Source organism: Petaurus breviceps, unplaced genomic scaffold, assembly GCF_028583685.1.
Source record: "Petaurus breviceps papuanus isolate PSGF00001 unplaced genomic scaffold, PetGlider_PUasm1.0 174, whole genome shotgun sequence".
NCBI classification, from domain to species: domain Eukaryota; kingdom Metazoa; phylum Chordata; class Mammalia; order Diprotodontia; family Petauridae; genus Petaurus; species Petaurus breviceps.
Genome location: NW_027185761.1, coordinates 44,864,102 through 44,882,229, shown reverse-complemented (window position 1 = coordinate 44,882,229; position 18,128 = coordinate 44,864,102). Strand labels below are relative to the sequence as shown.

The window sequence follows — 18,128 nt, the reverse complement described above, 5'->3', positions numbered from 1 at the left end:
TAGAGGGGAAATTAATGTTTTCTCTTCAAGAAAGAGAAGGAATTACTAGGGACAAGACAGATGTGCTTGACTACAGAAAAATAAATTTCTGTGCAATACAAAATATATAATTATAAGAAGAAGACTGGGGAAAAATATTTACAGCATACCTGACAGGTGAAATCCTGACATCTAAAATATATAAGAAATTATTACACTGTTTTCATAGCCTAGGAAAAAACTCAGACTTTTCTGGCCAAGTCTTTCTTTACCATGCCCTGGCCTAGAGGTACCAAAGACTCTACATGAGGCCCACAACACTCTAAAGATTTTAAAATCGAGAAAAACGTAAATAACAAATAAAAATACAATAGAACATAATGTTCATATGGTTTTCTAAATCAACATGTGGTCCTGGGATGTACCATTTAGTGACCCATGTTTCTATTTGAGTTTGACACCAATGCCCTCACCTAACCCCGCTTCTTCCCTACCCTTTTTTCTGGATCCACCCAAAGACAGGAATTCCTTTGCTTGGGAATTTCCAGGCTAGAAAAGTCAGTTTCTAAGCTGATTAGCATCTCCCTCTTGGTGAGCTAAGAAGTAAGAAACCAACTAAACTCATCTCAATAGGTCCCTCAATAGGTCCCAATCTATATAAACCACCTGGACTGCCCTGACCTTAGAACCACCTAAACCCTAAAATAACAGACCCAGGAGTCAAGAAAAGCAAATCTCTTCAAATCTCTCCACCATCATTTATTACCTAGGTGACCTTGGGAAAGCTGTTTAACCTCATGGACTTCAGCTTTCTCACCAGTAAATGAATAATTTTCAAAAAAGGAAATACAAATTGTTAATGAGAGGGTTGAACTAGATATTATCTGAGATCCTTAGATTTATGATTTTGTGATCATAAGAGTCCCAACAAAATTTGGGTATAATCATCACCAAGTCCAAAGAAGCCTTTCAGTGGAAGGAGACTGACTCCTTTTACCATGGCATAAAGACCATTGTATCTGAAGCTTTCTGGCAACTTCCCTCCTTGTATTCCTTCCCCTTCCCAATTCTGCAGTGAAGATATCAGATACAGCCTCAAGGTAAAGGGTCTGCAAACTGCTAGTCCCTATGTCTTGTTACTCCTGCCTCCCCCTCAAAGTTCCTTTGAGTATCTCCAATTAAGCCACATGACCTTCTCTTTTAGACCTTCCTCTAGCCATACAAATAAAAAAGCCTATTGCTTTCAGCACTGATCAGCCCATCAACTTCTTGCGTGAAGCCCCTTTAGTCCCATCAATGGACACAGACAAAAGTCATAGTGAAAATTACCCATCTTTAGTGGTCAAAAGAACATGAATGAATTATTTCCAAATAGGAAATGTAAATTGTTAATAACCACAAGAATAAATATTCAGTAACAATAGTTATCGAAGGAAATGAAAAAAAAAATTCTTTAATAGCATGTCCCACCCATCACATTGACAAAAAATGATTAAAAGCAGTAAAACTCAATGCTTGACAGGGTTGTAGATGAACAAGTACACTGATTCATCGCTCATGGAGTTGCAAATTCTCATAATACTTAGGTGGAAACAATACAGCAGAATACAGTAAAAGTTATTCAAAATACTAATTATACCTAATAATTCCAATTGCAAATATAAAAGGAGAGAGAGAGAGAGAAGGAGAGAGGGAGGAAGGAAGGGAGGGAAAAGGGAGAGAGACTATGTTCACAGATTTTCATAGAAACATAACACTGATGTACAAAAACTGAGAACAACCTAAATGTCTAACAGTTGGAGAAGAGTGAAAAATGCTGTGGCGTCCATTAATGTAATGGAATACTATAATGCATTTAAGACCAACAAGTGTGAGGATTATACAAACAATCTTGGGAAGACTTTCACTTTTAAAATTTTTTTAAAGCAGAACCAGGAAAATGAAATACAGAATTTAACCATAGAATGGACAAAGAATCCTGGTGACATCTTGTAGATATAGCACTTGACCTAGGTTCAAAGAGCCCTAAATTCAAATTCTTCCTCAGAAACTGACTAGATGTGTGACCCCACAGTCAAGTCCCATAAGCTCTCTGTGCTTCAGTTTCCCCATCTATAAAATGAGGAGGGTTAACTCAATGGTTATTAAAGTCCCTTCCAACTCAATCTCTGATCTCTAAGCTTATTACTTAGAGGGAATGACTAAAAATCAGTATGATACTTCATATGTTAAAATTAACTTATCAAAAAACTAGCCGTGTAACCTTGGGCAAATCATTTAACCCCAACTGCCCTCCAAAAAGCAAAAAAAAAAAAAATTTAACTTACCAACAAATGCTTATCAACAAGCTACTATGTGTACTAAGCACTAGGAACATATGCTCAAAAGTAAGGCTGGTCCCTGTCTTCAAGAAGCGTAACATTCTACCTAATTGTTTCATTTTAAGCAAGTTTAGTTCTTTGTACCAATATTCCAAAATAAGATTTTAATGATTTTTTAAAAGATGGAATGGGGGAGTATAAAGCAAATGACAAATGAAGACTGTGCCTAAATCCCTTCAGAGCTGGGTAGTTAGGAAGGAAAGGCAATGGATGCACAAGATGCTTAAATCAGTCTTTTCACGGTTGATGGAGGCCATCTTGTCAGGAGAAAGAAGAATGATCAGGCTAGATGCCAAGTGATCTGGGTGCCAATTCTCTGCCTCTTCCATGATCTAGCGTTGCAACCTTCGAGAAGTCACTGAGAATCTCTTGAGTCTCAGTTTTCCCACATATGAAAAGAGAGGGCTGGACTTAATGAAATCAAAGATCCCTTCCAGCTATCAAGTTCAATATTAAGACTCTAGCTTTCAAACTGTTTAGCATACAATACAATGCATAGACTCAGGTAGGGAGGTTTAACACTGGTTTAAACACACACACACACACAATTTAGGAATTCAAGAGCCAAACCCTTTTAGCCCATAAAGAATCATGCTTGAAAAGGACTGTAAGCCCTGTAAATTAATCCGTAAATCTTTCTTTCTTCTTGTTCCTGAAATATAGCAACAATATCTATTCCTGGGTGATCACTTCCTACACTGTGAAAATGAACATTCATTCATAGCAGGGATAAAACACATCTCACCAGGAGCTACATTTTCCAGCACAAAATACCAAATTAACATCAGATTCACTCTGGTGGGAACATGCCAAATCTAATTATTTGTCAAAACAAGCCTGGCAATTGGAAACTTTCAGAGTTAATGGCCAAAGCTATTGCCAAACTGTCATGATGTTCCCCCTTATCCCTTCTGTTGAAAAATCTTTTGTGCAGAGGACTTTTTCTCTGAAAGCAATCCTATTTCCAGATCTGAGTTACCTTCCCCACTTTTTACTGCTTGACATTACAGCCAGAACTTTATGCTGTGGCTCCCCTATATTTAGAAACCAAGTTGTAAAATACGTAAATAATACACTGAATAAAACATTAAGACATAAAAGGAATTGAGTGGAACAAAGGGATAAAACATATTGTGCACTAACCACGTCTGACCCAGGAAAAGACAAAGGACTCATAATTCTAATTAGCAAAATGCACAGTTATGACTTGCATCATTAGACAACAAGCTTCGTGCCTGTCTGATCGACTCCAGCATACAGAGATTCTTTGCCTTGCAGAGCCCTCTAGTGGAGTTCAGGGAGTATGGAAGGAAGCTTTTGTTGCAAAGCATCCGTTCCTCAAGAACAATGGTCAGTCTCATCTTATGACCAGTGGCTGATGCTGTAAAGAGGGACCCTGTTCCCAAGAGTTTGTGTCCTCTCCCTGAGCTTGAATGATCATTTAGCAAGGTGAACCAGTCTCCCTAGTATCCAAACAAATGGGTCACGTGCTGTCTGTTTGAGTTGAGGCTACAAGAAGAAGGCAACTGATTCTTTATGGAAAATTTGTATTTACAAAAGAAAATACCATCATTGTCAATACTTTGTACACCATCTGGAACCACAAAAACACAAGCTGGACTGATTGAACTGTTAGAGGTGTAGAAGTGGAATGTTCATCTAAAACAGGGATTCTTAACCTGGAGTCTGTGAACCTTTTTTTTTAATATTTTGATAAATGTTTTTCAATATAATTGGTCTCCTTAGCAACCCTATTATTAATGTTACATATTTTTAATCATTATTATGAGAAGTCCATGGACTTCACAGGACTGCCTAAGTGGTCCATGATACACATAAAAAGGCTAAAACCCCCTGATCTAGAAGAAAGTAGGGAGTGGAGGGGGAAGTTAAAAAAAGTCACAGCATTAGAAAGTCCCTGAAGTGGGACTGAAAATAGCACACGATGTGGCATTCAAGAGCCTGGGTTCTAATGGGAAGCTCCATCATTTCTTTCCTGAATCATTTCCAGCAAGTCACTCAATCTCTCTCCTGCTAGGTTCCAGGCATTATGCTAGGGTGTTGTATCGAAACAGATGCTGTCCCCAAAGTGCTTCAGTTTCCTCATGGCCAAGATCAAATGAGCTAAAGGCCTCTCCAAGCCCACATTTTCCTCATCTTTAAAATGAGGTCATTGGACTAGATGACAGCTTGAAATTTATAGTACTATGGTCTTTCATGTCAAGTCAATTCCAGGCCTCTAGTGAGTACCTACTATGTGTTATGTGGGACACAACAAAAGGGGAAAATGGTTCCTGCCCTCAAAGAGCTTATCATCTAAGGGAAACTTCTACATTGATTGGAAATATTTATTGAAACCTACTTGTTGTAAGGAACTAAATGGATCCTAAGAGGATATTAAATGAGTAACGCATTGTCCCTGACCTCAAGGAGATTAGTTTGTAGAATATCATGGGGACATAGCTTTGATAAAGAATAAGTCATTGAGGCTGTTTCACTGATGTAATTAGATACTCCCAACATGAAAGAAATGTGAATCTGTTTTTAATCAGATATATTGTCCATATGGCTCAAGATTTCAGTACTGTCACGGGCCTCAAGGAAGGGTGTGATCATCCACCTTGATTTCCCTCTTAATGGTTAAGTATTTCCTCATTTTTCTTAGTAGCCAATGGAGGTTCTGTCATTCAAAGATTGTTCTCAACCTTTTCTTAATTTATTTCTATTATTCTTCCAGTAATGAGTTATATATTGGCATAATAAATAGATAAAGCAATGACCTTGAAGTGAATCAAACCCCACTTCACACACCTACTAACTTCTGGACAAGTTGCTTGGCCTCATTTCCTCATCTGAATGTAAGCTCCTTCAGGGCTGGGACTTTCATTTTTGTCTTTTGATTGATTTATCTGTTTATTGATTAATAAGATATAAGTTCCTTCAGGGGAGGGATTTTTCATTTTTGTCTCTGTATACCCAACATCTCAGAGTGTCTGGGCCATACATTGTATGTAATTGATAAATGCTTGCTAATTCAATGAAGACATGATGACAAGATATAGATGGTTCATCAGTTGCATCTAAGAAAAAAATAAGTACCATTACTAATCTATTAAAATACTAAAGGAGCAGTGTGATATAATGGATAGAGTGACTGACATGAAATCAAGATCTGGATTCAAATCCTACCTCAGATATTTCATAGCTATTTGACCATGGGCAAGTCAATTAACCTCTCTGAACCTCAGTTTTCCCGGGATTGAACTCAGTGGTCCTTAACATCTATCTAGGTCTAACTCTATGATCTTCTGATTTTCTTTATGGATTTTAGTCCCAGATGATTCTATTTCCTCTACCATTTTCACTGCCAGATTTAAGAAGACCCTATTCCCAACCATTTTCCATTCTTTCATGCAGCTGAATTGAACACCTCTCCTGGAATCAGTACCTACTCTAGACATTCAATTTCCCCCCAGGGTCAGCAAGAGAACTGAAACTTAGAAAAATGCATGCAAAGAAAACCTGACCAAGACTGCAATACAAGCTTCTTTAAAATAAACATTGTTTTTTCCTACCCTGAGTACTAGGAAGAAGACAGGTCCAAGACAAGAGTAAACAAAAGGATGAAGAGGAGTGAGTCAGAAGGCAAACAGGGTATTAAAGAAAGTTAAATAATGGCTGATCCCTTGATGCCTCAGTCTTCCACTTGACAGTCAAAGATATACACACAATAAAAAAAATTCTCAAAGCGATCTTACAAATTGAAGAGAGTCTTCGTTTCCCCTTCAATGTATCCCAAGTTGACCATCTAATTGTTTTACTCTAAATAATCTTTACAACATTCCTTTAAAACAAAACTATTTAACAAGGTTAATAAGTTTCTGCAAATAAAGCCTGGATCAGTATGACCCCTAATATCTCAGCACTACAGGAGAAAAACGGGTTTATGTGGCAAAGGTCTAGGCAATTATTCAGTTAATTCAAGCCACATAGCCATCTCAGTGAAGCAAAAAATAACCCAAAATCACAGGATCTTCAACAGCCATCTAGGGATTCTTTACCTGGAGACAGTACACCACAATCCTGCCATCACCACCCCTGGCCCCAGCCAAGAAGTCTATGGATAGATTTAAATCATGGAGAGTCCATGAACTTGGATGGGGAAAAAAATTACATCTTCAGTTTCACCAGCTTCTAACTGAAATATATCATTTGCTTCACTTATGAATATAGGCAACAGATATTCTGAGGGGGTTTCTGGGCATCACCAAACTACCAAAAGGGTCTATGATATATTTTTAAATGACTTTTAAAATTGGGGGATGAGCGGGATAGGATGGAGGGAAATATAGTCTTTCACAATATATCTACTATGAAAATGTTTTGAGTAATTACACATGTACAACCTATATTGAATTGCTTATCTTCCCAGTAAGGGTGGGAGACAAGGGAAGAAGGGAAAGAATCTGGAATTCAAAGTTTTAAAATCAAATATTTAAAAAAGTATTATTATTATGATTTACATGCACTGGGAAATACAGGCACTGGGGTATGGAGATCCATCTTGCCCTACTGGAAAGTTAGATGGGGAATGGGGGAGGACATAGGAGAGAGCAAATTGGGAGAGGGGGTATTCAGTGGGATCGCTGTTCTTGGGGTGGTGGATAGAGGAAAGACTGGGAGAAAAATTGTAACTCAAAATCGTGTGGAAATGAATGTTGTAAACTAAAAATAAACATAAACTTTAGTAATTTTAAAAAATGACTTTTAAGAACCCCTGATCTAGTCCCATTCAACTTGAAAAGGAATTCTCTCTTTAACAACCTTGACCTTTGCTTGATGATGTCCAATGAGCCAGAAAGCTCAGGTCAGGTTGGTTCCACATAATTCTGCCTCATACACTCCATTGTCTAACCAAACTGGCCTCCTCACCAATGCCCATGTATGACGTTCCATTTCTCTTCTCTCTTCCTTTGGGCAGGCTGTCCCCTATGCCTGGAATGTCTTCTCATCTTTGTCTCTTGGACTTTCTAGATGATCCCTTCCAGACTTGGCTCCATTGTTACCTCCTGCAAAAGGCCTTTCTTGCTTCTCTCACTTCTTAGTGTTCTTTCTCTCTCTCTACTCCTCCCCCCCAAAAAAGCCATATTTATTTTGTGTATATGTTATATTTACTCGTCTCTGTATATGCTATTTCTCCCAAAATAATAATAATAATATTTCTATAGCATTTAATGTTGACAAAGGGTTTTTCATGTGTAAAGGGGTGGGGAGGATGGACTAATTGGGCCCCAGACCTTAGAGCCTCTTTCCAACCCAGCCACAAAGAAACTCTGATGAGATTACTTTTAGTCATGAGTGACCAAAGGGTTTTTATTGTGTGGTGATGCAAAGCCTTCTAATTAACTGCAGAGAAAAAAAGAACCAACGACTGAGAAAGTGTTGAGCTGAAACTGAGCCAGCCTGCCCATCTCTCAGATTCTTCCCTGGGGGGGCTTTGAGTAAGAAGGGCTGCCTTAAGTTTTAAGTTTCTGGGGTGCGGAGGGTAAAGAGGGCTCTACAGGAACTCGTGACACCTTTGTTTCTATTGTGTTTATTCTTTCCCAAATTAAATAAATAAATATTTTGATTACCAGTTTCCAGGTGACCTGGTCTGGGAAATCTGAGATTCCTATAAGAAGTCCCTCTGACAACCAGACATGTAGTACCGGCCACCAGAGTAGTAGTGGCTGACAACAGATGAAATGCCTATATGGGAAAACAATCACTCATGTGTGACTGTTTTCACAGAATAAGATCCCACATTTCAGAGACTGAACAGAGGCACTGTCTCTTGGGCCCCAGGTAGTTAACTAGACAGCAGGAAGCTCTCGAGGACTCTACAAGAAGAGAAAACAACTTCAAGGGCCACGTATCAGGTACCTTCTCTCTACATGTGCTTTGCTACCACTGTGCTGTAAGTTTGAGCCCACTCTCCCCAATGACTATTTATGCTCAAGGAGAGAGTACACACACTAGGTTTGGAGGCAATTGTTTTATACCAATCATTGATACCACTACTCAGTATATCCCCTTTTCAAAAGCTAATGGAGTTCAGCTGATTCTTGCCTTGATTGGTAATAAGGAGCACCACCAGTGGGGGGCTTGTGAGCAAAATTACAGCTGGTCAGAATTACCCTTAGAAGACAGAGGGGAGAAGTAGTAAGCACCTTCTAAGAACCTGGCTGCCCTGCCTTGGATGGGCTACAACAGATATATTATTATTTAATTCGATCCTCACAACAACCTTGTGAGGTTATCCCCCATTATTATCCCCATTTTTGCAGAAGAGAAAACTGGGATACAGAAAAGGCAACTAACTTATTTAATGTAACACAGCAAATAAGCATCTGATGCAAAATTCAAGAACTCTTATGTTTCTATCTTTGTATTACCAGTACCTAGAACACATAAGTGCTTAATAAATGCTTTTTAAATTGACCTGAATTCATACCACTCTCTCCTGGGACAGCCAATTCCACTTTAAGAGAGCTCTAATTGTTGGGAGGTGTTTCCTTCCCTCAAGCTTAGAATAGTTTCGTAGAGACTTCTACCCTTATTCACTGAAAGGTAGAAGGAAGAGAAGAAAGAATGGAAGGCGAAGTGATGTAGCTTTAATCCTTAGAGAAATTAGAGTGGACAGAGCCCAGGACTTGGACAGAGGAGAACTGGGTTCATATCCCACATTGATCATTCATTAGCTATGTAACACTGAATAAGTCATGTACCTCTTATAATGCCAATTCAATATTTACAGTGCCCACAACTGTTATGAATATACTGGTATAATTCTGAATCACAAAATGTAACAGACTCTTCACATAGAAGACAGAAACAAAACATTTATTCAGACAGCAGAAAGCCAATCTCAACACCAGAAAGTCAAATCCATCATAGCAACCAAGGAGTTGGTACATATAACCAGCAAACACTGACATCCCCAATCCTTCCCTCCATCAGACCAACAAAACAAAACAGGTTCCCTTAAGCAAAAATGCCCTTCTCTCAGCTTGTTGTTCTGCCTGAACTCTGTCTGCTCCCAGCTCTGTGCATGCTCTCCTCTGCTCTTTCCTGCTCCACCTTTTCAGCAAACTCCTCCCACTATGAGCTCCATATGGTTTGGCTATTAAGGGGCAGGGAAGATCTTCAAATTACCATTAGCATTATGCCTCTCTGTACCCTAGCTTCTTCAATTACAAAATGAAGAGTTGAAATAAATGACTTCTAATGTCCACTAAAGCCTTAATTCATTCTAATTTATTCCTAGGATCCCTTAAAACCAAAGAAACATATCTAGAACTAGAGGATTCATCTAGTCTGATCTCCTCACTTTACAGAGGCCCAGTGAGGCTAGAGAGGGCTAGCACACAAGGCCTCAAGTTCTATGGGGCTAATCTGCCCTGGCCCCAATAGCTCCCTCTTAAAAACTAGAGCAGAAACACGTCTCTCTCCCTCTGTTTTAATGGAACCAGGTAAAGAGGAAAGAAATCTCTACAAGACAGTCAACAGCTAAGTTGAACTTAATTAAGTAGGTCTCCAAAGTTTCTGATTTTGAAATGATGCAGCTCTTAACAGGAACAGATACAGACCTTAGCAATCATTCCATCAAAAAGTCAGCAAACATTCTCTGTAGTACCCACTCCATTCTGGTCCCTGCGCTAGATGCTCAAATACAGAAAACCAATCTGGTCCTCAATGAGTCTGTATTCAAAATGGGGAGATGATTTGAGCAAATATAAGCATAAACAAAACAAATACAGCATAATGGGGAAGGGGTGGAGAAGGATGTCTAAATGTTTCCCAGCCTCATTAAATCCCTTCTGGATTGAACACTTTTTTAAGAAATCCATTCTAAAATGGCCAGTTGTTATAAACCTTGTAAATCTTTGAACTCTGCTATATGAGATGGATGTTCAGATTTAGGGATGTTTGCTTCCCTCTAGTGATAGATGCCTGGTGGTACATGCTCCTGAAATAGGCCCAACAGCAGCTGTTCAAAAAGCTTTGGGAATTCAGCCTCAGCCCTCCATTCCCTAGCTGGCCCCAGCACCCACCCAAAAAAGGCCTGCCCCTTTGATCTCTGACCTTTTCGGGAGCTTCTCATTAAAGGCCTAGTTCCTGACCTCTGCTCAAGTGTTAAATGTTGTCATTTTTATGTAGAATAATAAAGGCCTACAGGGGAGAGCTTTTCTTCTGCAAAAAGAATATTTGCTGTTTTTCTCTTAGGAATTAACGCTTTTAAGAAAGACTGCCCTCAAACCCAGCCCAACAAAATGGAATGCATGTTTTCCACTGGACGAATCATACCTATCCTAATAAATGACAAAGCATACCCTAAATCCTATCAAATAGCAAAATGTATGGGGCATGTTTTGCAAGCCATAAAGCACATATGCAAATGTCAGCTATTTTCATCATTATCATTGTTACGATTAGGACTGTCCAACATCACCAGCTGCCAAAAATAAGGCCCCTTCCTTGCTCGCTCTAATTTGGGAGTGATAGCAAATAAAACTTCCTTGGCATACATATTTTTAAAAACTGCTTTTCCACTTTTCCTATAGCACTTACCTCCCAACTCTGGATACAAAAAGTCCCAGCAATCTTCTCCAAAAAAGAGCGTTCTCTGACTCTTATGATTTGGATTAAATTCTGTCATTGATTACAAGGCCTTCGTGATGCTGTTGTGAATTTACCTCATACACAGTTGTAACTAATCCTTGATGATTTCTTCCTGGTCTAGAGGTCTCAAGTCCCATCCTGACCCAGAAGAGAACTCATTATCTGACCCCTTGTGCTGTCTCCCCTCTTGTTGGAGATCACCAAGGTTCCCAAATACAGAATCATCTTTGATTCTTCCTTTCCCATTATTCCCCATGTTCAATCAGTTACCACCCCAATACTGCATCTCTAATCAAATGACGACCACAATGAATATTTAATAAGTGCTTACCTATGTACCAAGCACTGTGCTAAATGCTGGGGATATAAAGAAATGGCAAAAAAAAACAAACCCTCAAAACTCTACCTGTCCTCAAGAAGCTTACATTCTAATGGGGAAGAAAATATGTAAGTAACTAGACACATAGAAGATACATGTGGAAGAGATGGGAAGTAATCCAAGAAGGGAGAGGGGAAGGGGACCAGGCCTGCTGTAGAAGGTGGCTAAGTCTTGAAGGAAGACAGAGAAACTGAAAGCTAGAGGTAAAGAGGCAGAGATTTCAAGAATAAGAGATGGCCAGGGCAAAGCCATGGAGATGGGAAATGGAGTAGCAAGTTCAGGAACTTTTGCTATTGTTGCTTACTAGAACAATCTCTGGTATACCTAGATGAGAAAGTACACAGAGGTGAGGAAAGAACCATATTTAACTGCATAATCATCACAGATTTTATGCCAAATGTTTTTGCAAAAAAAATGGGTCCCAATCATTATATGAACTTTTTTTTTAATGTGCTAGTGCTGGTATTACTTAAAAATCATTTATTACTAAACTGTTGGTGCAAGATTAGTATGCATGAAATACTCGTAAATATATGCTAAAATTGAATAGTGACTATGTGTGCTGAGAATTCAGCAAGAGATAAATTTGTATCCATATAGCACTGGTGAATACATTGCTGTTCTGTTTACCTTTTAAGTGGTGTGATGAACAGAATTATGGGATTATTATGTGATGAAAGGTGATAAACCAAGTTTTGGACTGAAAAAATAGGGTGCAACAACTATGCGGTGAAATGTGGCATAAGACTGGAAAGGCAGGAATCAGCCAGGTTGTAAAGAGACTTAAATGCCAGACAGGGCCTTTATAACCCCATTGCCAACCACAGTGCTTTGCATACTATGGACACTTACTAGATGTTTGTTGAATTCAATTAAATAGTTGAAATCGGTGGTGGTATCTGAGTGTTCCAATGCGTATTGGGGAAACTTCTCACTCTGGAAATTTACTTTCCTTCTATACAGTTGTGAAATCAGAAAGAAAAAACACAGCATTTAGTTGTATCAATGATACAGATATATAGATGGGTTCCAGCTCATCAGCTTGAAAAAGAATTATATCAGAAACTGTCCTGTAAAGTTTTGCTAATAATCAAGAAGTGAAAACCTTCCTTGGATCTCTAGGTTAGGATGCAGGTTCTCAGTCTACTTTACAACACTCTCTTTCTAATTTATAGCACTTCTTTCCACCAACAACTTTTGTACCCAACAGGACACAAGAGTTAGCAGCCAGGTAATATATGGTCTGAAAAGAAGGTGAGCTATGCATGAAGAGCCAGGGGTGATCCGTGGATCCCTTAAGGACTGAGCTGGTACCCATGCAAAGCAAAAGGGAATTCAAGGGAGCAGCCAGGAAAGGACAGCTAAACTGATAACAGGATGTATCCACTCAAGCAGTCAAGTATCCTAGTGACTACAATGTAATTAATGTTATTGTTATTATTGTTCAACAGTCATTCACTCTTCGTGACCTTATTTGGGGTTTTCTTGGCAAAGATACCAGAGTAGTTTGCCATTTCCTTCTCCAGCTCATTTTACAGATAAGAAAACTGAGGCAAACAAAGGTTAAGTGACTTACCCAGGATCTCACAGCTAATAAGTATCTGGGGCTGGATTTAAACTTAGGTCTTCCTGATCCCTGGCCCAGAGCTCTACCCACTATGGTGCCACCTAGCTGCCCATAATTAATGTTATTACCCCCTTCCAAAACCAATTGGAATTTCATACCATCTAGTTTCCCTGAAAAGAGATATAAAGATGTAGACATAGACATAGACATGGAAATAGATATATACATGAAGATGGAAACAGAGATGGACATTGGGAGAAAAAGAGAGAGATGTGAGTATGTTTGAGTGTGTGTATATATATGTGTGTGTGTGTGTGTGTGCATGTATATATATATATGTATACATATGTCCCACATAGTTATTTTTTTCCTTCAAATTTTGTTTCTGCCATCACTATCATTTCTAAATAAACCTCTCCCCCACCCAGGGAGGGTTCTCTTGAAATAAAAAAAAAAGAGGTAAACATAATCAACAGATATGACAGAGACCATGTGCAGCATTCCATCTCCATCCTGCCCCGTCCTCCCCAGTGAAAGGAGGGCATTGTCTTTCCTCCTTTCCAAAGCTGGTCATTAGCATCCAGTTCCATCTTTGAGTTCAATTACATTACTTTAGCCATTGTGTTATATGACTTTCCTGCCTCTGTTCACTTCATTTTGCATCAGTTCTATATACAGGATGTTCCCAAAGTCTTAGCACTATTATCTAAGTCATTAAAGCACAATCACAGATTTATAGTCAGAAAGGATATTAGAAGGAAGCTATATATTATCAGAAAGACCCAAGTTCAAATCCAGCCTCAGACACTTACTAGCTGTGGGACCCTGGGAAAGTCATTTAACCTCTGTTTGCTTCAGTTTCCTCATCTGTAAAATGGGGATAATAATAGCACTTACCTACCAGAGTTATTGTGAGGATCAAATGAGATCACATGTAAAGCATTTTGCAAACCTTAAAAAGCCTTACAAATGCTACTTGTTATTATTATTAATAAAGGTCATTGAGTCCAACTCCCTCATTTTCCAGAGGAGGAACTACAGCTGCAGGTTCCAAGTCCAGATTCTGTCTACTACACCACGAGATGTTCTGTTTTGCACACACTGGGCAACATTTTGATGACTAGGTTGGTCATTCCTAGGCAGTTTTGCCATTTTAAAAAAATCACCATGTGATTATTATTCATTCCTTCAACAAAAGCTTATTAATCATTTACTATGGGTAGAGCAATGGGCTTGCTACTGTACAGGACACAAAGTTGTACAGATCATGGTCCCTGCCCTCACAGAGTTTACAATCTAAGGAAGACATGTAAATATCTATAGCACGAAGTGCCATGGGATGAGCGTCCTAAGAGAAACCAAACTAAATGCCATGGGAGCCCAGGAAAAAGAATATTCCTGACTAGGGGACAAGGGGAGGCATCATGGTAGGGCTTACAAACTGAACTAGGTCTTGAAGGATGTGTCTGCAGGACCATCAGATCCAAGCTCTAGAGCTGACAAAGGGACTATCCCAAAGTCCCATGAACAGAGGAATGTTTAGTCCAGACTAATTAGAAAAAATGGGGGCCTGGGAGGAAATAAGGTAAGTTGGGGCCCAGTGGAGAACTCAAAGATTCAGGTTTATTGAGTAGACAGTAGGAATCAAGGAAAGTTTTGATCAGAGAAGTGGCACAATCATAGTGGTGGTTTGGGAAGATTAAGCTAAAGGATCAAACTGGAAAGTTGGGGGAAGGAGGAGTGGGAGGAGAAGGAGTAAGGGAGAGAGGGAAAGAGGAGGAAGGGAGAAGTAGGAGGAAGAGAGAAAGAGGAATTTGGATCAGGATCAAAGCTGTCCAGCTGGAAGGGACGCTATAGCCCGTCTAGTCCAATTATCTCATTTTACAGATGAGGAAACTGTGGCCCAGAAAGGTTAAAAGAGTTTTCCATGTTTACACAGGTAATAAATCACAGAGCCAGGATTAATGAACAATTAGATTATTCTAATAATCTAAGCATAAAGTGATAAAGGCAACTAGGTGACAGAGTGGATAGCATGCCTGTCTTGGAGTTAGGAAGACTTATCTTCATGAGTTCAAATCTGCCTCAGACATTTACTAGCTGTGTGACTATGGGTAAGTCACTTCACCCTGCTGGCGTCAGTCTTCTCATCTGTAAAATGAGCTGGAGAAGAAATGGCAAACCACTCCAATATCTTTGCCAAGAAAACCCCATATGGGATCACAAAAAGTCAGACATGACTGAAACAATCTAACATCAACAAAGCAATAAGGACCTAAATTAGGATTGTGGTGTTGGAAATTTTCTTCCACAGAGAAAGAAAGGTCACAGAGTGAGAATATTATGCCAAAAATTCAGGTTTTTAAAAAAATCTATAGCATGAACTTAGCTTTGGAGGCAGCTAGGGGACACAGTAAAAAGAGCACAGGACCTGGAGTCAGTAAGACATCAGTTCAAATGTGGCTTCAGGCACTTACTAGATCTGTGACCATGGACAAATTGGTTAATCTCTGCCTCAGTTTCCTCAACTTTAAAACAGCAATAATAATAATAATAGCACCTACTTCGCAGAGTTGTTGTGGGATAATATTTGTAAAGGGCTTGGTACAACACCGGTCTCTTAGTAGATGCTTAAAAAGACATTGTTTCCTTCCCTTCCTCTATTCAGTGCACCCTTCAGTGCTTGGCTAGGACTACCCAGATCTCTTATAAGGCACTTGCCTTTAGAGAAACTGAAAGGTATCTTTTCATCACTGCTTAGTATCCTAGCTCTGGAAGTGGGAGGGATCTCAAAAGCCACCTAGTCCAAATCCCCCATTTTACAGATAGAGAAACTGAGACCCTGGGAGGGAGGGGGTGATTTGGCCAAGGTCATTTCACTTGTAAGGATCAAAGATTGGATCTGTCACCCCTTCATCGGACTCCAAGCTTTTCATTCTTTTCACTGCCCCACACTGCCTCCTTCATTACTGTTATATGCCTCCTCAAAACCACTGTCATCCCCATCTGGATTTGTCCCTGAAATGATACATTTTTCCCATTCAAAGGGCTAAGCAATGAAGCAAGAATTTGACCCCAATCAACTGAAGGCTCTGCCTTGTCCTCGGTTTCCTTCAAGTTTTAATAACCTTTCAACATTGTCCCTCGAGCTCAGCCCTCTGAAATCTGAAAATCTGCTGTTAATAACCTGCCTGGCTGCAATGTTTTCCTTGCCTGATGACAAGCACGTCTCCCGACCTCCACCCAGGAAAAGCGATGTAGACTAATCAGATAAGGCTAATGACTTAAAACACTTTGTCTTCCAGAAGGAAGTCATCTAGAGATACATGGTGGGGCAAGCTGCTGGCTGTCGGCATTTTGGAAACGCCGCATGGTATTGATTTTATGCTGATTTGCTCAAACTTCCATCATGATTTGGCTTGATCTTCATCAAAATGTGTAGCTCGAGGGGGAAAATGAGTTTTAGAGGATTTCAAAAGAATGAACTTGAGTCCAAAATGATTTATGACCTTCGAATTCCAGTGTTCTGTAGTGAAACAGCAAGTGGATGGGGAATCACAATGTTTAGCATCCCTAAACCACAGGAAAGCCCTTTCCAGGTTATACATTACAATTTTTAAGTTGACAGACAGCGCAGCTTAGGAATCAAGCTAACATCTTTCACCCAAAAGTCTTAGAATTTCTGGGACTGCCGTGTTGTAAATTGCAGTTTCTCAGGATCTAGATTAATTGTTTGGCAGTCAGTCTGCTGACAGCCATGAATTATGGAAGAAAAAGCATAAATCTTTGGGGAGTTTCTCAATGTAGGTCACTCTAAGTGGTGATTAAAGTGGCATATGTTGTTTGCGTGCGTGCATGTATGTGTGTGAGCACACATGCGCATTTAGGAAGTAAGAGAAAGAGGGAAAATTAAAAAAAAAAAAGGAGCTAGTGATGACAAAACCTGTGGACCTTACTCCAGAAATAGCAAAATCACAGAACCAGGCAGCCATGAAAATGATCAGAATTGCTTGCCTTTCAGAATCATAGACTATCAGGGTCTGGCCCTTGAGACCATCTACCCAATCTAAACCATACTCAGAAGGGGTTTTCCTTTCCAACACACCCAAAGGCATAACATCTCATTTTGATCAGACTTCTGATGAGGAACCCGCAATCCTCCAAGGCAGCCCATTCCAATTTTACAGTTCGCACTGTTTTTCCTTACATCAAGCCAAAATTAAACGTCTCAAACTTTATTTTAATGTTAATCAAATTGCTTGTTCTCCCTCTGTCCCTTTTGTGAAGTTATTGTCATTCATCAGATCAAAGATCTGGAGTTGCAAGAGGCCTCAGAGATCAACTAACCCAACCCTCTCATTTTACAGATGGGGAAACTGAGGCCCGTGACTTGCCAAAAATGACACAGGTAAATATCAGAGGTGGAATCTGAACCCAGGAGCCATTGTTCTTTCCACTTTACTGTATAGCATTATTATCATCACCATCATTAATATTATTATGCATGACTGTGGATTAATATGGCAACTTTCTTTCCTATACTTGAGTTATGCTCACAATTTTTCTCTTTGTATTTCCAATACTTGGCTTGCAGCATTTGGCACACAGAAAGCACCTAATAAATGCTTTTTCATTGGTTTTTCAACAATTCTATTCAATTTCAATACAGACTAGCTGATAACCTCAACCCACTTCAGAGGGATGCTGGGAGAATAAATGAAAAACAGGCTGCCTTTTGTTCTAGAATCCTTGGGGGAAGACACTATAAAACTGCAGGCATTTAAAAAGAGAAAATGCAAACAAATCACTCTGAAAAATGCCAAGAATGTCAACTCGTGGCACATCAAAATATTGCACGGATATTTTTGCAATCTTTTGCCCCAGTTATCAGACACCATCCACAGTTTGGTCAATTACCAGTGGCTAAAAAGTGGACTCTGATGTTGGAGGAGTGTGATTAATTGATCTCAGTAGTGCATAATGAGTTTAAAGCTCCTACCTGGGTGTCCCCGGAGATGATGGCTAGAGGCCGACAACAGTTTGCTGCATACCATTAGCACGGAGACCAGGACGAGCCAATGAGACAGCAGCACTGATTTGGCAGAGAATCTCATCCTAAAGACAGAAAAGGAAGGAGTTCAACGAAGGGGCAATACTTTGG

At 39.5% G+C, this 18,128-nt stretch overlaps 1 protein-coding gene across 1 annotated transcript in view; it reads right to left on the bottom strand.

Annotated features, from left to right (window-relative positions):
• TAFA4 (TAFA chemokine like family member 4) overlaps window positions 1-18,128 on the bottom strand; it is a 145,136-nt gene that overhangs the window by 120,627 nt on the left and 6,381 nt on the right. The window contains exon 2 of the mRNA XM_069084561.1: window positions 17,967-18,082. Within this exon, the coding sequence (XP_068940662.1) occupies window positions 17,967-18,082 (116 nt within the window). The remainder of the gene's footprint in view (window positions 1-17,966; window positions 18,083-18,128) is intronic.